The sequence below is a fragment of the Gadus morhua genome, chromosome 5 (genome assembly GCF_902167405.1).
Source record: "Gadus morhua chromosome 5, gadMor3.0, whole genome shotgun sequence".
Taxonomy (NCBI): domain Eukaryota; kingdom Metazoa; phylum Chordata; class Actinopteri; order Gadiformes; family Gadidae; genus Gadus; species Gadus morhua.
This window is the reverse complement of record NC_044052.1, coordinates 19,031,070-19,053,472: the sequence shown is the minus strand read 5'-3', so window position 1 is coordinate 19,053,472 and position 22,403 is coordinate 19,031,070. Positions and strand designations below refer to the sequence as shown.

The 22,403-nt window shown below is 54.5% G+C and overlaps 1 protein-coding gene across 2 annotated transcripts; it reads left to right on the top strand.

Annotated features, from left to right (window-relative positions):
- The first annotated feature begins 48 nt into the window (after window positions 1-48).
- On the top strand, window positions 49-22,130 carry hivep2b (HIVEP zinc finger 2b). 2 transcript variants are annotated; one of them, XM_030356385.1, is made up of 7 exons: window positions 49-265; window positions 10,171-14,080; window positions 14,634-14,857; window positions 15,651-15,826; window positions 16,293-16,391; window positions 16,801-17,633; window positions 19,237-22,130. In XM_030356385.1, the coding sequence occupies exons 2-7, from the start codon at window positions 10,277-10,279 to the stop codon at window positions 19,762-19,764; spliced, it is 5,664 nt and encodes a 1,887-aa protein (XP_030212245.1). In that variant the 5' UTR covers window positions 49-265; window positions 10,171-10,276; the 3' UTR covers window positions 19,765-22,130. The 2 variants fall into 2 exon arrangements, with proteins under 2 accessions (XP_030212245.1, XP_030212244.1); XM_030356384.1 differs by lacking the exon at window positions 49-265 and adding an exon at window positions 5,115-5,533.
- The last annotated feature ends 273 nt before the right edge of the window (window positions 22,131-22,403 follow it).

Sequence of the window (22,403 nt, the reverse complement as noted above, 5' to 3'; positions counted from 1 at the left end):
AATCAACAAATAATAATCGTATTTAACTTCGCTTTACTTTGATTATAGCTTTACGTCGATTCTTGTGAGTGTATTACTTCCAGCCCTCGGGCACCCTCTAGTGTCCTTCACCGCGCGTTACAGCAGCACTGACCTACAAGCCATTTTCTAACTAGCCAGATAAATTACTATGCGCTGATGACACGGCTGCAACAGCAACGAGGAAGCGAGGACAGAGTCCCGTCTGACCCGACGATTCTGCTGGGAAATGTGGGTCAATGAACCGGTAAGCCGTGAATGATCCGAATCGTTTGTCGCTGCGTTATGTTATACCGCGAAGGGGGGGGGGGGGACGGGGGACGCGGGGGGTGGAGACGAGAGAACACCCCCGCATTGCTGATTGTGTATGTTCTACGTTTGTGTACTTTCTCCGGACGTCAGCTGTCACCTGAGCCCGGGTATCCAGAAGCGCGGGAGGACACACGCTGTTGTGTCTGCTCCCTGTTGCACGCTGGGGGGCAGGGGTTGGGGGGGCTGTCCGGTAAATGTTCCATGACGTGATGTGTGTGGGGGGGGGGGTCTTGCAGGGGGATCTGTCCACGAGTGCCTCTTACTCTTTCAACACCAATATACGTTATTGTTTACGAACGTTTAAGGACATTTGAACTTTTTCAGGTGAAGCATTAAGGTTACATGTTTTTTTAGAGGTGTTTTAAGCGTACAGGCCCACACAAGTCGAATAGTATTAGGCATAATGTCTAATTGGCCATATCTTTTTCGGCCCGTGCCACAGAGTCAGTAAGGGATATTATTGTTACACAAGCCTCTCATATTAACTCCGTATATTATGAACTTTGTTACATTGTGATTTTCAACTTAACTCCAGAATAACGTTCAATGTTCCAACTCTTGCGTTGCTGAGTTATGGCCCGCTATGTTTACAGTGTTGGTCACCTGCACTGTATTATTCAGCACAGTAGATCCGGGTTGAAGTCGCGCACAAATTGAATTATTAAATGTAATTGAAATATTTCTGGCCGCTTTTTACGCGGCGACAAAGTTAGGGTGGTCATTTATTTTTTGTGCCATGGGGTTGACAACTTCTATAGGGCACCCTCACTCTTTATGTTGTTGTTGATTGCCCCTATTTTACCCAAAACGACAATAACAACACGACTAATCGGTTATGACTACAAAAATGAACCTATAGTGCGTGTCATTTTCATCCCGATAGATGAGTGATGGGTGTTGGTGTGTTTTGCGCGGTTTATGGGCCTGCGGGAAGTGTGGGAGGCTGTGTTGCTATGGTAACACACTAATGCGGTAAGTCTAGTTATACACTGTTTTATTAGCGCACACAATCACGTGATTTAGAGACACCGTGTGACTTTAGAGTTCGGGGTCCTGTTCGGTTAATTTGAATCCGTTCAATAAAACATGGGGTGTGAGTTGCGTCAGAGATGACCGTTAAACCAACGGATCGACGCTGAGTCAAAAGTTTGCAGCGTTCACGTGTGTATCGGTGTGTCAGTATGTGTTTTGCGCACTGATATCTCCCTCGGCCATATGACAACAAGTAGAGCCAAGCTGGACAGCTGGCATGGAGGGCATGGGACAAGCTCATTCCTTCCATTCATAATCTCTCTCATGCTCGCTCTCGCTCTCTTTCTCGCTCTCCCAATTCCCTCCCCCTCGGCTATCGGTTCCAGCGCTATCATCATCGCAGGACCACCAGTGTTTTCTTGGCCTCTTGCGTTCTCACATGTCCGCTAGCAGGGTTTGTGGTATTGAAAGCGCCGGCAGTGTGGTCTAAGGAGCACCCTGAGGGAGAATCTATTATATTTATAGAGCCGGACAGCTTGACCTTCACCACACATTCCCTATCAGCCATTTTAACGCTGCTCAATACGGCATAATGGTTCTGCGCAGACGGCCGCTAGTTAGCCACAACTTTATCTTAGCCATGTTACAGTGCCGTTTCTATTAATAGCCCGCTCTGCAATTTTATATAGGCCTACTGCTGCTGCCGAGAGACAGTGGGCCAATCGATGGTTTCTCCCCCTCTTGTATTTTTCGAGTGGAAACATACCGTGAAATTATTTTTTTTACTGTTTTTACTGCACATAAAACCGGATTGTTTTTTGAAGTTGTGCAGAATGGTTTGTGCTGTGTTGTGCCTTCTTAAAAAACGATGTTTATCCAGTATCAGAGTTCTCTGGTTCTGGTTGATGCATCACTTTCTTCTGGAACCTTAGCCTGAGCTTCATCGACCCCTTACCTTAACTTAACCACTCCACACCCTTAACCCATCGACCCACGACCCCATCCACCCCTGACCTATAACCTTAACTTAATCACTTCACCCAATTACCTACGTAACCAACACCTGAACCTAACCTTCTCTAACCAAAACCTCAGCCTAACCTTCTCTAACCAAAACCTCAACCTAACTTTCTCTAACCAAAACCTCAACCTAACCTTCTCTAACCAAAACCTCAACCTAACTTTCTCTAACCAAAACCTCAACCTAACCTTCTCTAACCAAAACCTCAACCTAACCTTCTCTAACCAAAACCTGAACCTAACTTTCTCTAACCAAAACCTCAACCTAACCTTCTCTAACCAAAACCTGAACCTAACCTTCTCTAACCTCTTACTCAGCTCCATCACTTCCTGTGTATCATCCATCCCCTGGGGATGGATGATACACAGGGGGGGGGTATCATCCATCCCTGGGCCCCATCTCATCAGGTCCCCCCTCCCCAGGTTCCCCCCCCCCCAGTGGTTCCCAGCCAGCCAGGAACTCTGCCAGGCTGCAGGGGGGGGGGGGGGGGGGGGGGGGGGGGTTAGGAGTATTAATAGCACATCGTATATTGAATTGTTTTCAGTGCATTATGGAGGAGCCACGCTGAGTGGCTTGGGTATGCGTTGGCAATCGTAAACATTTTGTGAAAATAGATTTTTATTTTTTAACAAGGGTGTGTGTGTGTGTGTGAGAAATACTATAATTGCCTTGTTTTTCTTTGTGAAAGCAAATTCAGAATCCAGAATTCAAAGTGCAGAAGGTCTCAATCCTCGGCCGTCCGGCGTTCCCAGCTCCCGGTTGTTAACGACTGCGTTCCTCATGTCCTCATTCCGTGGAGCGCTTGTGATGATTGACGATCATCAACCTGCCAAGAAAAACGAATTCACCCAAAGCCCACTTCCGGCCTGCATAAGTCTCCTATTTCCTTTCCCATGTCCCTTAACAAAGAAGAGTTTTTAACCAAACCGTAGCACCAACATAATTATGTAAACGCGTACATATTATTTAGATATATATACGCGTTTACATATGTTGCTGCTGCGGTTTGGATAAAAACTGTTTAGCACCGGCATATGTTAACAAGTATATTATAATATTTATATATAGGCGCTGTATATGTATATATATATATATATATATATATATATATATATATACACAGCGCCTTTCCTCAGCCTCTGCATTCTGCGGCATTCAGTGGCAGCAGCTGCCGTCAGCCCTCCACATTGTCCTCAGTTGCCGTGCTAATTGCTCCATCATTACGGCTCTCCACTCACAAAGGAACCCCCCGCCTGGTGACAGGAAGTGCCTGCCTCCGAGGCGGCGTGGAGGTGGGGAGCAGGAGCTGTGCTCTGAAGCACCCCGTGCACCCCGGGGTCTTTGCACCATGTCATCCTGCCCCGAGACACCTCAGCCCGGAGCCCGAACGCTCCCATGCAGTGACGGATGAAGGCGCTCGTGGACCCTAGGCCACTGCTCTATCTGTTTGAGGCCGTCTTACTGATCGCGCGGAAAAAACATTCACATTGAGACAGCCTTTTGTAAAACAGCACTGCTACAGAAAGTAGCCTATCAGGCGCTTACTTCTTAATGGTTATTTTTATGGGCCAATAGGGGTCAACCCTCCGCCAAGCACCCCGGGTAAAGAGTCAGCGGGGACCTGTTGTTGTTGTTGTTGTGGTTGTTGTTGTTGTCGTCCCCTTCCTGGGTGGACGGGGTGACACGAGGCTAGCAGCGACCTGCTAGTTTGTTGTATCATGTTTCGAGTCATCAGGGGTTTACTTCTACCTTCATGGACGGGAGAGACAGACGGGGGGGGGGGGGGGGGGGACACAAGGGAACCACTTGTAGCGTTGGAATGGAGCCGCAAGGGCCGCTACAAGGGCCGCGGTCTCAGTGGTGAGCGCGCTAGCCGGCGGCTAGCCAGCGACCAGCTAGCCGCCGTGCTACCCCAGCACAACGACGTCTGTCGTGCGAATTGTGCCGTACACAAGATGTACGTTCAGAGTTTGGCGTGTCGGTGGCGCCCGGAGTGCTGCTGGGCTCCTTTGTTCCGTGCCACACCACCCCCAGACCCACCACCACCACCACCACCACCACCACCACCCCCAGACCCACCACCACCACCACCCCCAGACCCACCACCACCACCACCACCACCCCCAGACCCACCACCACCACCACCCCCACCACCACCCCCACCACCACCACCCCCAGACCCACCACCACCACCACCACCACCACCCCCACCACCACCACCACCACCACCACCACCACCCCCACCACCTTCAACAACACCAGCACCACCGCCTTCACCACCTCAAACCACAACAGTGCCACTTCACATCAGACATTTCCTAGCAACATCCGTCGGCATGGCAACAGATGATTGAAGTCTCAATGTTGACATCCACCCGGGCGGAGATATGACGCCTTCTCCTCACTGTATCTGGCCATGGCCATCTGTGTGTGAGAGAGAGACTGTGTGTGTGTGTGTGTGTGTGTGTGTGTGTGTGTGTGTGTGTGTGTGTGTGTGTGTGTGTGTGTGTGTGTGTGTGTGTGTGTGTGTGTGTGTGTGTGTGTGTTAATGAGAGAGTGTGTGTGCCCTGCATGTATGTATGTATGCAAGTGTTTGTCTGTCCCTGCCTGTGCGTGTGTGTGTGGTTGTGCAGTGTGTGTCTGCATGCAAGAGCATGTGAGTGTTCCTGCGTGTGTACGTGTATTATGTGTTTGTGTGTGTGTGTGTGTGTGTGTGTGTGTGTGTGTGTGTGTGTGTGTGTGTGTGTGTGTGTGTGTGTGTGTGTGTGTGTATGTATATTATGTGTTTGTGCGTGTGTTTCTTGAGAAAGTGGGGGCCGCCTGCCAGGCTGTGAAAGCAGCCGGCGATGGAAAGAGCCAAGCTGCGTCGTTCGTCGCGGAGCCCCCCCTGCAGGGGCCCCTTTGCTATTTTTGTGCCTGGGTCTGAGCGTCACGCTCGGGTATTTTCTCTGGTGACTAGCTTGCATCAATAGACCCTCTAATGTACACCCGGACCGTCGCGGCGCTCCACAAAGTCGAGGAGCCTTGCTCGCACACGCGTTGACACTCCAACACACACACCGGCGAATGTGCGGGTCGGTCCGCGCTGCGTTGATCCCGGTAGGGGCGGTCACGGCGTGGACGCGCGAGACAACACGGACTATGCAACATGAGGAATGCGCGGCGGTTTGACGGCGGACGTTGGACGGCGCGGCGCGCGGCAGGCGGCAGGTTGGTACGGCCGAGAACACACGCCGCTTCGTATGTGAATGTCAGCCGTTGGGAGACGGCAGGGAATGACGCCCCGCTCCCATGTCCGGGCTTGTCATTGATACAGGACACTCACACACACACACACACACACACACACACACACACACACACACACACACACACACACACACACACACACACACACACACGCACGCGCGAGGACAGACACGCACGCAGGCGAGCGGTCAAACGCACACCCATACACACACACACTCCCTGTGGGCTGATTGTGTGCGCTGGTGCTGTTACAGTATCGCGGTGGTGGTGCTGGTGTTGATGGAGCGGGAGAGGGGGGGGGGGGGGGGGGTTAGGTGAGGTGTCGGTTGTGTGTGTGTGTGTGTGTGGGGGGGGGGGGGGGGGGGGGGGGGGGGGTCTCTCTGAAGACCGTTCCGAAGCTGCTGATATTTCTGGATTTGTTGTCAGTGTGGACGCTGGGTTCTCCTTTAATGGCTGAGCTCCCGGTGGACCGATAATGTAATGCGGTACCGGAGCATGTCCGACGTCCTCCTGCCAGTCAGCGCGGCGAATGCTCGCAGCCGAGGCCGTGCGTGTGCAGTCACACGTGGACGAGTGTGTCTGTCTGTAAGGCGCGTGCACGTGCATGACAGAACGACACACTGCCCAGCGGAAACCTCGTCTAATTCATTCATATGTGGCGGAGTCTAGGAGGCTCAGTACTGTATAGGATTTCTGCTGTTGACAGGCGGTTAGACACACACACACACACACACACACACACACACACACACACACACACACACACACACACACACACACACACACACACACACACACACACACACACACACAGCTGCCAAGAGAAACACACACTCACACACACACACACTCAAACACACACCTGTCGTATCTACAGTAAATCGCATCTGCTTTGCCACCCGTACATACTCACACACACACACACACACACACACACACACACACACACACACACACACACACAAAACACCTTCACAAACCATATCTACGCATACACATGTACATTATAATCCATAGAGGAGTCATGCTGTCGATATATAGAACTAGACATAAAAAACTAGAACTAAATAGTTCTATAGATTGGAATAGGACTGGTTGAGTGTATGTATTGCTTTATATAGAGCTTGTTCTATAGATAGAACAATATACATATGCTTCTATGTATATAGCTCTATGTAGAGCTTTTTCTGTAGATAGGACCAGATTGATCATCCTCTGTGTGTATGTAGCTCTATATAGAGCTTCTATAGATAGGACTATATAGATCCGTCTCTATAGCTCTATATAGAGTTCGTTCTATCGATAGGACTCGGTAAGACTTACTCTGTAGAGGGATCTATATAGAGCTAGTTCTATAGATAGGACTATATGGATTTGCTTCTGGGTATATAGCTCTATGTAGAGCTAGTTCTATAGATCGGACTAGATACGACTGGCTATAGAGAGGCATGGTTGTGCTGCCCGGACCAGATAGGACCGGTGGTGTAGAGGTCCGTCCAGGTCTGGGTCTGACCGCGGCCCGGGACCTGGTCCTCACAGACCTGGTCCTCATAGACCTGGTCCTCATAGACCTGGACCTCATAGACCTGGTCCTCATAGACCTGGACCTCATAGACCTGGTCCTCAGAGACCTCATAGACCTGGTCCTCAGAGACCTGGTCCTCATAGACCTGGTCCTCAGAGACCTCATAGACCTGGTCCTTAGAGACCTGGTCCTCAGAGACCTGGTCCTCATAGACCTGGTCCCCATAGACCTGGACCTCAGAGACCTGGTCCTCAGAGACCTGGTCCTCCTAGACCTGGTCCCCATAGACCTGGACCTCAGAGACCTGGTCCGCAGAGACCTGGTCCTCCTAGACCTGGTCCCCATAGACCTGGGGGAGGTGAACCCGGAGGTGCTTGGTGTGTCAGCTCTGTTTCCGCTCCCCTATCTCTGCCCTCTCCCGGTTCAAAGGTATGCATTGTCCCAGACAGGGGGGGACGGGGGACGGGGGTCTTATCGCCCTGTCACTCTGCGCCCCTTACCCCCTCCCTCCCTCCACCCCTCCCTCCTCCCCTGGGCGCCCAGGATGGACCACTCCGCAACGAGGTCGGAGCGACCTTGAACAAAACCTTCTCACCGGCTGGGGGGAGAGGGGATCTCCGTGCCCCCCCCCCCCCCCCCCTCCCTCCCTCCCTCGCCTCCCTCACCCCTCCCCTCCCCGTGGTAAGCAACGTCAGGGTTTACCGTCGGTGATCCTCCCATGACTGCGTGGGTTGTCCCCTCCCCCTCCCTCCCCCCCCAACGCCATCATCACCGGGACCTCCCCCCTCTGACGTCTGCGTCTTCCCCTGCTCCGCTGGCGTCCCCCCCCCCCTCCGCCAGGGGGAGAAGCCCTGGGAGGCAGCCAGGGGAAAAAAGAAGCTTGTCATTCAGAAATACCGATGGGGGCGACGAGCGAGAGAATATCGATGCTCACAGCTTACATTTCTCTCTCTCTCACTGTATCTTCTACCTCTCTCTCTCTCTCTCTCTCTCTCTCTCTCTCTCTCTCTCTCTCTATGTCTTTCTACCTCTCTCTCTCTCTCTCTCTCTCTCTCTCTCTCTCTCTCTCTCTCTCTCTCTCTCTCTCTCTCTCTCTCTCTCTCTCTCTATGTCTTTCTACCTCTTTCTGCCTCGATCTCCCTCTCTTTTGGCATCTTGCAAGTCACCTTGAATTCCTGTCCTGTGGTTTTGCGCCTGAGGAGCAAGTGGGGTATTCTGATAGAGAGAGAGAGAGAGAGAGGGAGAGAGGGAGAGAATGAGAGAAGAAAGAGAAAAAGGTGTGTGAGAGAGAGAGAGAGAGAGAGAGAGAGAGAGAGAGAGAGAGAGAGAGAGAGAGAGAGAGAGAGAGAGAATGAGGAAGAGAAAGAGAGAGAGAGAGAGGGAGGGAGGGAGGGTGAGGGAGGGAGAGAATGAGAGAAGAAAGAGAAAAAGGTGTGTGAGAGAGAGAGAGAGAGAGAGAGAGAGAGAGAGAGAGAGAGAGAGAGAGAGAGAGAGAGAGAGAGAGAGAGAGAGAGAGAGAGAGAGAGAGAGAGCGAATGAGGAAGAGAAAGAGAGAGAGAGAGAGAGAGATGGAGAATATAAGCGAGGGACGGAGTGAGCTAGAGGAGGAGGGAGAGAGGAAGGCAGATGAGCGCAGAAGGATGTCCTAATTACGGGGAACTCGGCGGGTTTGAACCAGATAATCTTACATAACCTCGTTAGACGGGACGGCGCCTTTGATAGCGAGGAGAGATGGAAATACACGCGCCTTGAGAGAGCGGGCGGCCCCGGGGCCCGGAGCGCCGGCGGGCCCCCACAGCGGATCACCTCGGACTTGGGAACGCCGCTCGCAGGGGTCCCTCTCCCTCTCAGGGGTCCCGGACCGGTACCCCAGGTCTCTATCATCAGGGTACCGATCACAGCGGGGTCGGGGAGAGGGTTGGGGTCCCGTCTCGGTCCCCCTTAGCAGGGTTTGAGGTCTTTCTTGTGTTGTTCACGGGTTCTTCTGGGGTTAAGTGGTCGGGCTGAAGTGGTTCGAACGAGGTGACACGTTTGTTTTGGTGTGCGTGTGTGTGTGTGTGTGTGTGTCGGAGATAAAGTCATGTTACCGTCTGGTCTGCTGCGAACGTTGTACGTACACACACAGACACACACACAGCCGCATACACACACAGCCGCACACACAGGCACACACACACAGCTGCACACACAGACACACACACAGCCGCACACAGGGACACACACAGAGGCACCCACAGACACACTCGCTAAACCCTGACATCTTGAGCAATGGTGCTGCCACTGCTGCTTTTTGACATAATTCCTCACGGGCCCTCTTTCTCTCCACTAGCAGGGAAATGTTAATCGATCTCCAGCATTTCCCCTGCTCCCGATATCGATCCGTTAAATAAAGAAAACCCCACATGATTCAGATTTGAGGTTATTTCTCAATATCCACGTGAAATCCATGGTCTAAACGTCCAAAGAAGGATCTGTATATGTATCGTTGAAACCACCCAGCAGAGGCTCCTCAGAGTGGACCCACATGAGTCAATGTGATTTAAAAACGGACTGTATTTTAAGCCTCCTGGTCACCCTCCTCGTTATCGTAGTGAGAGCATGGTGGATTATATCCGCGCCATCTTGAGAGTAAATGTAGGCCTACATCCACAGAAATAACACCTCGCCGTGCACGGGCACACGCACGTCTGAACACAAACTGACTCAAACTAAACGGTTGGCTGTGACGGATATAGGGCGCTTGCCAGGGGTATGATAGGGCACTATTAGGGGGTTTAAAAGCCCAGTAAAGACCCAGTTTTCCGTTCCCACTGTGGACTCAACTGCTCATTATGAATTTAATAACAACATTTTACTAGGGGGACTTTCGGGAAACGGCCTTCAATGATCCTCCCTCCTTTTTCTAAAAGAGATATTCACACTCGCTGTGGGACTGGAGACTGCATTGTAGTTACTGTAGTTTGTACAATTGCATTGACTCTCGTAGCCCATAGCTCACATGTTCAGCTTCACATAGAGCATATCGATAACCCCCTGGTTCCCAGTTCTTCATCCGTGTTCTTTCTCTCTGCAGATGACCCGACTCTGCGATCGATTCACGGCAGCGACCCCGTCACTACGGCCACGTGAGGCGAATCCCCTTTTGAAAAACAATCCCCGGGAAGGTGACTTTGAGTTTCATGGAGTCACTCGAAACTATCGCCGAGGTGAAACGCTCCACCGAGGACCGGGAAAGGAACGCCGCCGCAGCCCAGATACAGCGTTCACCGGAGCCCCCGGCGGCGCTGCCCACCGAGGGCGTCCCGCCGCTCGAGGGGGAGGGCGGGGGAGGGCGCGAGGTGGGGAGGCTCCGGCGGACGCAAGAAGGTCAGAGCCGAGGCACGTGCGGAGCGAGAGAATCGACCGACTCAGGGAATTCACCGCAACCAGGAGGTCCGTGCTGCGAGGCCGGCCACAAAGACTATGATCCGTCCACGTATCTGTCTCCAGGCGGACAGGAAGCTGCGGGGCACCACAGGAAGTCCCCCGGTCTGGCCACGGACGCCGCTCAGCAGCCCTGCCACCCGGGGACGGACCCGTCGGCGGCGGAGGCGCAGAAATCCCAAAAGCCCGGGAGGTACGTGTGCGACTACTGCGGCCGGGCGTGTGCCAAGCCCAGCGTGCTGAAGAAGCACATCCGCTCGCACACGGGCGAGAGGCCCTACCCCTGCCTCCCGTGTGGCTTCTCCTTCAAGACCAAGAGCAACCTGTACAAACACAGGAAGTCCCACGCGCATCTGGTCAAAGCCGGCAGCGCTTCCTTCTCGGAGCTGGGTACGTACGGCGGCGGCGGCGACCAGGGATCCTTCGAGGGCGACGGCGAGCTGTACTCGGACGGCGAGCAGACCACCGACACGGACGACGACGGCATCGGGGACCCCTTGCTGCTGCTGGACTCCCCCGCCGAGGCCGGCTCGGAGAGCATGGCCGTGAAGGTCCTGAACCTCATCGCCCAGAAGAGGGGAGGGGTCGCCGCCTCCGTGGCCGGGACGGCGCCTCAGGACGGGTCGCAGGAAGTCACCGCCGTGTCCCCCGCCGTCTCTCCGTGCGGCCGCGCCGTCCAGTCCAGCGCCGTCAAGCAGCGGCTGGCCCTCCGGCTCTCGGAGAAGCGCAGCGGCGAGTCGGAGCAGAACCTGTCGCTGCCCAGTCAGTCCAGCAAGGGCAGCACCGACTCGGGCTACTTCTCCCGGTCGGAGAGTGCCGAGCACCAGGCCGGGCCGCCCAACGCCAACGCCAAGTCCTACCAGGAGATAATGTTCGGCAAGTGCTACCGGCCCAGCCCCAAGCAGATGACGGCGTTCGCCCTAAGCGGCCGGGACGCCTCCAGCGAGCACCCGGCTCCGCGGCCGGAGAGGGGCGTCTCCCGCGTGTTCACCCAGGAGAAGGACGTGGTGGAGCCCATCAAGATCACCACCAAGATGTACGGCCGGGAGGAGATGCTGGCGGAGGCACCGCCGGACGGGGGGCTGGACGCCGGCCCCCTGCTCCGGAGCAACTCCATGCCCACGTCGTCGGCCGTCTGCCTGAGCGTGCCGCCCTGCCTCCGGGGCAGCCACTCCTTCGACGAGCGGTCCACCGCCGGGGGGATGAGGAGGCTCCGGCGACAGGCGGCCTTCGAGCACTCGGTCCACGAGGGGCACCACGAGAGCGACGGCCCCGGGAGGGTTCCTGAGGGCGGCGTGGCGGAGATGGAGGGCCTGCCGTCCGGCGCCAGCCACAACAAACACGCCATGGAGCTGGCGACGCGAAAGCGGCGCAAAGAGAAGCGGGAGGAGGAGGATTCGTCGGGGGTGTACGACGCCCAGGGCGGAGAGTGTGAAGACGTCGCCCGCTACCCCCTGGACTCCGTCAAGGACTACGATATGAAAGGAGCCATGGGGCTCTTGGCTTTGGGGAAAGGCGTCTGCATTCACGCACAGCCGGACAGGGCTGACATGGAGCTATCCGTGGACACCCAGACATGCAGCAGGAAGAGCGTAGGGAACGTGATCTCTGTGATACAACACACAAACTCACTGAATCGATCGCACGTCCCCGAACCGTCGGAGTCCTACGTTAAGTATCAAGGACTGAGGCACGAGCAATGCTCTTCGTTCCACGGCTCGTTGGAGCACACCGACTCGTGTGAGATGGAGAGCAGTGTCGGCAGAACGGGCCAGTCCTTTCAGATGGGCCCCAAACTGGTGCGGCAGTCCAACATCCAGGTCCCTGAGATCAGGGTGACGGTGGAGCCCGACAGCCCCGAGAAAGCGCCGGAGGTGAAGGTAAAGGCCAAGGAGCCCGAGAGGCACGTGGAAGTGGAGTTCCAGTGGCCGCAACGGAGCGAAACCTTAGCACAATTCCCGCCCGAGAAACTGCCCCCGAAGAAGAAGAGGCTCCGCCTGGCCGACATCGAACACTCCTCGGGCGAGTCCAGCTTCGAGTCGGCCTGCACCAGCCTCTCGCGCAGCCCCAGCCAGGACAGCAACCTGTCCTACTGCTCCGCCTTCTCCTTCGACCGCGAGGAGAGCCTCAAGTCTGTCTCCCCGGGCCGGCAGGACGAGTTCGGACGACCGCTGGAACTGCTGGCCGTGCCGGGCAGCGCCCACGCCCTGTCTCTGCTCCACCAGCGGCAGCAGCACGAGATGAGGCGGTCCTCATCGGAGCAGGCGCCCTGCGACATGCGCAAGGAGTTCCCCGAGACTCGCAGCGTGTCGTTTGACTACGGCAGCCTCACGCCGACGTCCAAGGGACGGCTGGCGGACATCGGCGAGAGACGGCGGGGCAACCTGGTCAGACAGCCGTCCCTCAACATGGACACCGAGGTCACGCCGCATGGCCCGTCCAAAGCGGGGCACCAGTTCCCGAGCGGCGTCCTTCCTTTCACGCCGACCGCCCCGCCACCTCCGCCGACGTTGCCCTTGTTCGCCTCGGGTATCTACCAATCGCCGCCCGGCGTCCTGGTGCCTGTCCGGGCGCACACTCACCTGCCGTCCTACGGCAGCATCACCTACACCACGGTGTCGCAGATCCTAGACCACCAGTACGACACGGTGTGTTCCCTCATCGGCGCCGCCGTCACAAGCACCACCGCGTCCCGGACCCAGCTCCGCCTGTTCGGAACCCTCGACCACCCCCCGGCGACCGTCGTCACGGGCGACGCCAGGTCGGCCTCCCTGGACGTGGAGGCGCTGGACCTGTCCTCGGCCAAGCTGAAGACGGGCATCCCGCTCTCGCTGACCTCCAGGACCATCTCCACCACCAACGCCTCCAGCGGCGGCGGCGGCGGCGCCAACAAGCGCATGCTGTCGCCCGCCAGCAGCCTGGACCTCTTCATGGAGGTCAAGCAGCAGAAGCGCGTGAAGGAGGAGAAGATGTTCGGGCAGATCGTGGAGGAGCTGAGCGCCGTGGAGCTGGGGAAGTGCTACCTGGCCGAGGACGGCCGGCCGGGCTCAGAGATGCAGGTCTTCTCTTCGGCCCGAGCTCCGGACAAATTCATCGGCTCCTCGCGGCGCAACGTCGGAGAGAGCGTCGACTCGGCCATGGACAGCAGCGGCTCCCCGCCGTTCTCCACGGCGCCCGTCGGCGGAGACGCCGAGGACGGCAAGGTGCCGATGGACACGGCCGCGCAGCCGACCTCCTCGGACGACCCCCGACCCCGGCTCCGCCCCTCGCAGTTCCCCAGCCTGCGCACCGCCACCGGCGTGAGCTGGTGCTACCTGAACTACGCCAAGCCCAGCAGCGTCCTCGGCGACGACGCGGGCCCTGCCCCCTCCGTCTACGCCACCTGGTGCGTGAGCCTGCACAACCCCAACCCCCCCGCCGTCAGCACCAGCACGGCGCTGGCCCTCCTGCGGTCCCGGCAGCGGCGGGACGGGGTGCTGTACACGGTGGCCGCCATGTGCCAGCCCGGCGCGGGGAAGCTGGTGTCCTCCTTGATCCTGTGGAGGCAGAAGATGGAGCAGGTGAGGGGGGCAGCAGCTGAGGCCGTGGTTGTTTGTCGTTGTTTCCCGTGAGCCACGCTCACCGCCTGCTCCTGACCTCGTTCGGGAAGGAGTGCAGCGCATGCAGTTTCTCTCGTTGTTTAGTTCTAGAGCGCTCTCCCGCCAACCAAGGACAGAATGTGTTTAAGTGAAATGAAAAGGGCGCTATAATAATACACTGCCTGTACTGCCAACATAGGAGACGATGCATGCATTAAGAGCCATGGGAGACTAGTATAGCTTTCTTTAAAGGGTTTGTATTGACCATAAGGTCGATGGAACGCCTCACAACCACTGCGACTTGCAGTATTCTGAATTTCCACACATCACACAATGGTAAACGCACAACATGCAACACAGACATTTAACACACAACAGATAACGAACAACAGATCACAGAAAAAAATGCACACAAAGAGTTACACAAAACACACAATACATGACACACATTTAAAACCCAACATAAAACGCACCACAACTTGCACAACACACAAGACGTGTGTGCTAACAAAACATGTCTGCGTCTGTGACTCAGCTGCAGAGGAAACCAGAGATCAAGGAGGAGGCGGTGGCGACCACGCCGCCGGCGTTGGGGGCGGGGCCAGGGACGGGGCCAGGGACGGGGCCGGTGGCGGCGGCCTACGGGAGGAAGGCGAAGGAGCCCGGCTGCAGGCCACGGACGGCCAAGGAGGAGTGGAAGGAGCGCGAGGCCACCCTGGGCCAGGCGCTGCCAACACGCATCAAGATCTTCGAGGGCGGGTCAGTCCGCCTAACGACTGTTGTCATGTTTGTCATTGGCCGCTGCGGAAGAGGAGCCTAATTAATATTCATTAGAGCGGTTTGCCGAGTGTGTGTCTGTGTGTGTGTGTGTGTGTGTGTGTGTGTGTGTCTGTGTGTGTGCGTGTGTGTGTGTGTGTGTGTGTCTGTGTGTGTGTGTGTGTGTGTGTGTGTGTGTGTGTGTGTGTGTGTGTGTGTGTGTGTGTGTGTGTGTGTGTGTGTGTGTGTGTGTGTGTTGGGAAGAGAGAGAGGGCAATTAAAACCAATTTGAGGTGCCATCTTGTGTAAACATCTTCCAGGCATGGCTGCCAGTGTGTCATAACTCGCTGTCGTTTCCGTAACGACGTGTCACGTGTCGTCACGACAACGCCATACGGGCTTATGATATCCAAAGCTCTTGTGATGCTAATAATATCGCTAATTATGATGGGATAGGACAGGATTCGTTGTTGCTACCCTCGAGCGTGCCCTTGAAGATACAGTATGCTCCTTTACAGACATCACAACAAGTGTAATTTACCTGCAGACAGTGGACTTCATCGCTTGGCCTCTTGCCTCGTGTTTGCATACTTTATCCTTGAGTGTCCCTCATGCTCTCACTCTTTCTCTACTCTCTCGCCCTCATTCACTCCCGCACACACCCTCTCTCTCTGTCCCTCTCTAATTCACTCTTTCTCTGCTCATTCTCTCTCTTTCTCTCACTCTCTCTCCACTCACTAAGTCACTCACTTAGTCATCCTCTCCCTCCCTCCCTCCCTCTCTGTCCCCCTCCCAGGTACAAGTCCAACGAGGACTATGTGTACGTGCGCGGGCGCGGTCGGGGGAAGTACATCTGTGAGGAGTGCGGCATCCGCTGCAAGAAGCCCAGCATGCTGAAGAAGCACATCCGCACGCACACCGACGTGCGACCCTACGTCTGCCGGGTCTGCAACTTCGCCTTCAAGACCAAAGGCGAGTGACCCGCAGGGGGGCCTTCACCAGGGGGCGGAGCCAGGGAGCGGAGCCTGGGTCCAGGGGGTGGAGCCTGGGTCCAGACAACAGTGGCCTTCACCGTGGCCTGGGTCCAGGGGGTGGAGTCTGGGTCCAGGGGGTGGAGCCTCGGTCCAGGGGGTGGAGTCTGGATTAATGGGGTGGGGTCTGGGTCGAGGGGGTGGAGCCTGGAATAATGGGGTGGAGTCTGGGTCCAGGGGGTTGAGTCTGGGTCCAGGGGGTGGAGTCTGGGTCCAGGGGGTGGGGTCTGGGTCCAGGGGGTGGAGCCTGGAATAATGGGGTTGAGTCTGGGTCCAGGGGGTTGGGTCTGGGTCCAGGGGGTGGAGGCTGGGTCCAGGGGGTGAAGGCTGGGTCCAGGGGGTGGAGCCTGGGTTCAGGGGGTGGAGCCTGGAGCGGAGGGGCTGACAGTGTTTGTTTTTATCCGCAGGAAACCTGACAAAGCACATGAAGTCCAAAGCACACATGAAGAAGTGTCTGGAGATGGGCGTGTCCGTGTCCGTGGACGACATCGAGATCCAAGAAGCGGGTAAGTAGCCCGGCGTCCCCTCCAGATACCCCCCCCCTCACCTCCAGACACCCCCCCCCCCCCCCTCACAATGACGATGCCTGAACCGGGGCTGGGACCCTTGTTTGTTTGTTGTTCAGAGATCAGCTAGACACCGTATAGCTTCCCCCCTTAACCCCCCCCCCCCACACCCCTCTTACGCACTTATCGTATGTTGTACGTCCTTTCACTTACAATTAGTACTTAGCATCGGGTAGCATCTTATGCTAGCTATCTTTGTTGTATACGGGGAAGGGGTTAACCTAGTGTCCTAGTTAACCTAGTTCTGCCAAATGTACTTATTGTAAGACGCTTTGGATAACAGTGTCTGCTAAACGCCCTGAATGTAAATGTAAATGTTTGATGTTGTTTGTTTCTCTTGTCGATAAAGTTGAGGGAGGAGCCACGCAGGACTCCAAGGCGGGGCTGGGGGGCGTGGCCAAGCACCAGTTCTCGGACGCCGACGACTCGGACGGCGCCGACGAGGACATGGACGAGGTCGACGAGGAGGACGACGACGACGAAGACTACGAGGGCGACTCCACGCCCAAGATGCGCTCCCGGAGCGCCAGCCCCCAGCCCGGCGGCGGGGGGGGCGTGGCCTCGCTATCGGTGACCGCCAGCGCCGCGCTCCACGGCTACTCCCTGGCCTCGCTCCCGGGGGCCACGGGGGGGGGGGGGCCCCGGCGGCGCTCGCCGTCCAAGGACAACCCCGCCCTGGTCGCCATGGAGCAGCGGGACCGCCACGTGGACGAGGACTCGCTGACCATGCTGTCCCCGGACCAGAGCTGCTTCCTGTTCGACCCGTCTGCTTCCTGCCTGCTCTCGCCCGGCTGGGAGTCGCCGCTCCGGGAGCCGTCGCCGTCCCGCCTGCGCTACCCCTCCCCCCGCCGGGAGCTGTCCCCGCGGGGCCGCTCCGCCCCCCCCCGCTGGGACGGCTCCCCGCTGAGGCCCGGCTCCCCCGGGTTCTCCTCCCCCCTCTCCCGCCACCTCTCCCCCGTCTCGGCCGAGAGGCCGCTGTCCCCGCTGAGCGAACTCGCCGGCAGGAGGGAGCCCGCCGCGGTCAGGGGCCGGCAGAGGGTGGTCCTGAGGGCCATGTCCCCGCGCCGGGGGGCCCACCAGCACCGCGGCCCCCTGGGGGAGAAGGGCCGGCAGGTGAAGGTGGAGTCGCCCCCCCAGCAGCTCCTCACGCTGCAGCCGCGTGGAGCCTTCGAGACGGCGCCGGTACGTAGCCTAGCGTGGTTAGCTTCGGTTCAGTAGCGGTTAGCTCAGTTTGTTTTGTGCGCATTAATTCATTCCATATACATTGATGGCGTTAAGCAGATGTGTTTAGATGGATGGATGGATGGATGGATACTTTATTGATCCCCAGGGGAAATTCAAAATTGTATCCAAAGCGACTTACAATAAGTACATTAGTCAGAAGAAAGAGAAACAATATATATCGCTGTCGGTACAGTGAGGATGTTCATAGAACCAAGTGCCAAGCAATAACAATCACTAGGTAAACCCATTCCCCGTACACAACAAAGATAGCTAGGTCACGATTTCATTAATTGTACTGTAAAATTAAACTTAGTTACGGGGAATCACAAACTAAGAACGAACAGAAGATAGGATAGGGTGGAGAAAAAACGCATTGATCCCAGGCGGGTTGTTAAGGAACAAATCTCGAAGAACGAGAAAACAGCCGACTTGTAGAAGTAGTTTGAAATCTAATGGTACGAACACACCAAACGCGTAACCCGCGTAAGATTTACGCGCGTAACGCAGCTAAAATGTTGCTTGACCATTTTGTGTCAAAAATGGTCCTACGCAGCTACGCGCCTAGATGAGTCCATGTCCATGCAAGTGAACGGAACGTTCCCTCTTCGTCATAACTATCAAACCAAACATCCTTCACATTCACCGAACGAACATTACGAAAGTAAAATGCAAATTTCTCGCTAAAAATGTTTCCATAAACGCATTTAATGGCGGAACTATGTTACTATTTCCACCCAGAATAAAGAAAGTTGTCGGCCGTGGCTGCGCTGGAGTCCGAGGTAGGAAACCCAAACGCCGCCGTGTTTGGGTGATAGAGTTTAGATCGGGTTAGATTAAATAATCTCGGATACAAATAACAATAATCGGGTTAAATAACTTCACATGGTGTGTCTGGTGTGTTTCCAGCATTCGTAGTGTTGATCAGCAGAGATATAGTCCGCCAAGACGTTGAGGTTGCTTAGCATCCAGACACTCTGTCCATTAAAGTGAACGGAGCGTTCCCTCTTCGTCATAACTATCAAACCAAACATCCTTCACATTCACCGAGCGAACATTATGAAAGTAAAATGCACATTTCTCGCTAAAAATGTTTCCATAAACGCATTTAATGGCGTAACTACGTTACTATTTCCACACAGAATAAAGAAAGATGTCGACCGTATGCTTTTGTCCAAGCTCACTACTCTCTGCCAGTGACGTCGGGTCAAGCTCAACGCTGATTTGGCAACGCGGCTAATCGTCATGCGTAGGAGCGTAAAAAGTTCAATATTTTGAATTCTGCGCGTAGGTGCGTTAGGTGCGTATATATACGCAGCTCATACGCGGCTAACGCGGCTAAAATGTTGCTTTAGCGCATGTAACGCATCTACGCAGGTCATACGCGCGTAAACCAATGTTTCCCTATGGAAAAATTGCAGATTTTATACGCGTCGTACGCGGGTAACGCGGTTGGTGTGGCCGTACCTTAACATACCGTGTTATTGCTTTACTTTATTCCCGAGTCGTGTGTTTAACTCAGGAAGGGCTTCTTCTGATCCCGCCCACCACCTTGTTGTTTCAGGATCAAAGGAGCGGCCTGGCTCCCAGCATGCAGTGCGGTGCCAGCGTTCCACTGCAGAACCTCCTCAGCCACCTCCCCCTGCACTCCCAGCAGCCCGCCGGCAGCCTGCTCCCCCTCTGCCCCGTGGGGGGGGTCCAGATGCTGCCCGCCCAGCCCTCCTCCTCCTCCTCCTCCTCTTCCTCCTGCACCTCCTCCTCCTCCTCCTACGCCCTCAGCCCGCAGGCCAGCGAGAGCAGCATGGAGTGCGGCTCGCTCCCAGAGCCCCCGGAGTCGGGGGGCGAAGAGGCCGGGCTCCAGCTCCAGGAGCGCCCGTCCTCCTCCTCCTCCGCCTCCTGCTCCTCCGTGGCCTCCCCCCCGGAGGCCGCGAGGAGGAGCAACGAGGAGCAGGAGGAGGAGCCGCCGCGGAGGCTGGAGCACGGCAGCGGCGGCGGCGGCGGCGGCGGTGGCGGCGGCGGGCAGGAGGAGAACGTGCAGACGTGCGTGACGGCCATCGCCTCGCTGAAGATCAGCGTGGAGGAGCTGCACTGAAGGCTCCTCAGAACTCCTCCTGGTTCTGGCCTCCGGCACGCAGACCTTTACATCTGCTTCCTCTCAGCTTTTCGCAGGGTCGGTCGCGTCGGTCCATGTCACGCGTGTATGTGCACACGTGTGTTTGGGTCCCCAGGCCCATCGGGCGTCCTCCAGGCACCCACCTGGGGCGCTGAGGCTCTAGCTCTGGACGGGACAGTGGAGAGTAGAACTTCATCCACCACCGACCTGTCGTGTTGAATGTGGTTCCCCTGAGCTCCTCCTCCAGAGGGGCGGGGAACGGTGTGGTTTGGGGGTCCGGGTCAGGGTTTGGGACCACCGGGTCTTGGTCTGGGTCTGGGTCTGGGTCTGGGAGGACCTGGTCTGGGTCTTGTTCTGGGTCTGGAAGAACCCAGACCGGCGTTACAGAAGTTACGGACACAAATCAGTGTTGGGTGCAGGTGCAATATGGAAATATATTATGCTAATATGCCTTTGTTTGACATTGTAGTTTGCGTACAATTGCACATAAATATATTTATGAACTCTGTACAGAATATACCTGAAGTATATACTCCTTCGTAGACCGCATACAAAATATTGTGTATTCAACGTGTACATTGAAGAAAATGAAAAAAAACTAGACTGTTGTATAACGTACGTATCATATCGAGGTGTGGCACCGTAGCGCAGTAAAGCGACAAACTAATCGTAAGGGAGAGCGTATGTAAACTATATATAAAAACACTTTGACCAAATTTAAGTAGATGCTTCTTGTGCGGTTTAAAACTCTTTTAACGACGCAGTGGTGGCGTGTGCCTTTTCGTTGCTTCAATCTTATCGCCCTTCGAATGGAGGAGCCTCATCATAGCGTACTCTATCCAACGGTCTGCCCGGGACTTTGATCTTAAGCGTATCTTTTTGGTATTAGTTTGAGTCCGTTTTTCTTTTTTGTTTTCCGCTGATTAAGACGCAGCTTGATTTGTTTTTTTAAAAAAAGGATCGTAAATGGTTTATTACGTTGCATCTTTCTTAATGTTGTGGTTTTTAATCTTGATAAACATGCATGGGGTTTGCTATTGCACAAGAATAGAGGAAAGTTGTACGATGTATTTATGTATACTGTAAGATGTATTTATATATTAGAAAACGTAAGCACTTATTGATAAATATTTGACTACTATTTATACCGTCTCTCTACTGATGCAGGTATGCATTGAGCCATCGCTTATGTTCCTATGTCGTCGTCGCCCTCAACAAATCAAAACTACACCTCTATTTACTCCCCGGACCCCTCAGCTGACCATACCAGTTTAATAACCATCATTTTACGGTGAATTTTTTCGCCTGAGCACTTTGGGTTTTTTCCATCTTTGATAACTAGCGGTGGGTTCGCTGTGGTGGAGTTTGATGCGTTGATACATTTTATTTGTGACATTCCTGTTTCTCAGTCCCGATTTCTTGTCGTTTTTTCCCACATTTCGAGGGTAGCCAGATAAAGCATTTTCACGTACAGTAACAAAAACTTAAGTATTGATGTAAACGAGTATTACTCTGCTTCAGCTCAAACATGCATTTGAACATTTACCAAATGCATTATTTCTCTCTCTGTGTATATAAATATACACATACCACACACACACACAAACACACACACACACAAACAAACAAACATGTGGAATTGTATTATTTAAAGTATTTTTGCAGTGCAGTATAGCTGGATTGTTTATATATTGTTGAAAGGTCAAAGGTCAGATTTAATGCCTTGTGAGGTAGGGGAAATAGCACAGTGTTCGTGTGTTCAGCTTTAAAACTCTATCAACAAACAACACAATACAGTAAGATCCCCCGTCTGAGAAATAGATTTCAAATTCAACGTTTGCTCTCTCATGTTTACAATTATGAGTATTATTATGATTATGTTCTTTCTTTCTTTCTGCAGACGCAGTTCTGCTTTTATTTTGTGTTATCGATCCGATATTGTATACATCACTATAATTCAGTAGTTTATGTGACTTATCTGTCGTGACTTTTGCAGCTGAAAACGCTCATAAAACAGACGGCTTTTATTTGCTTTGGAACCCTGCATTCAGATTGTGTTTGTTGTGTTTCGTTTTTATCGTGTACTTTCTATTTACTGAACCTGCATTGTGCCTCTGGTGTATCTGAACCCTCCCCATTCACTCACTGAGGGCGAATCACGTACCTCCAGGGCGGGGGTGACGGACGGCTTTGGTAGCCAATCCTGTGTTTAGAAATCTGCGACCGAACCTGCACAGCAAGGACTGGAGGAGTGGAGTGCCTCTTTTATGCCATGAGGGAATCTATGATTTGGTGCTCGACTTTTTAAGATTAAATTAAAAAGAAATATGTTTCAACAGAATATACTTCGAAGCTGAGACTGTGTGTATGTTTGTCGCTTTATTTGTTTGTCAGCCCTCCACCTCCTACTCCACCCCTCCTAACGTACATATTTGATAACTCTTGGTGTTACTGTAGAGAACACCGTGCCATGAGGGATTTCATCAGAACAACAGATTCCTGCTATACACGCATCGGCACAATAACATGAAGAGAAAATAAATGAATGCTTCCAAAAATAGACATCACCTCCCCGTGAACAATATCTCAGTGTTAAGGTCTTGTTTCGTTCGGCGCCT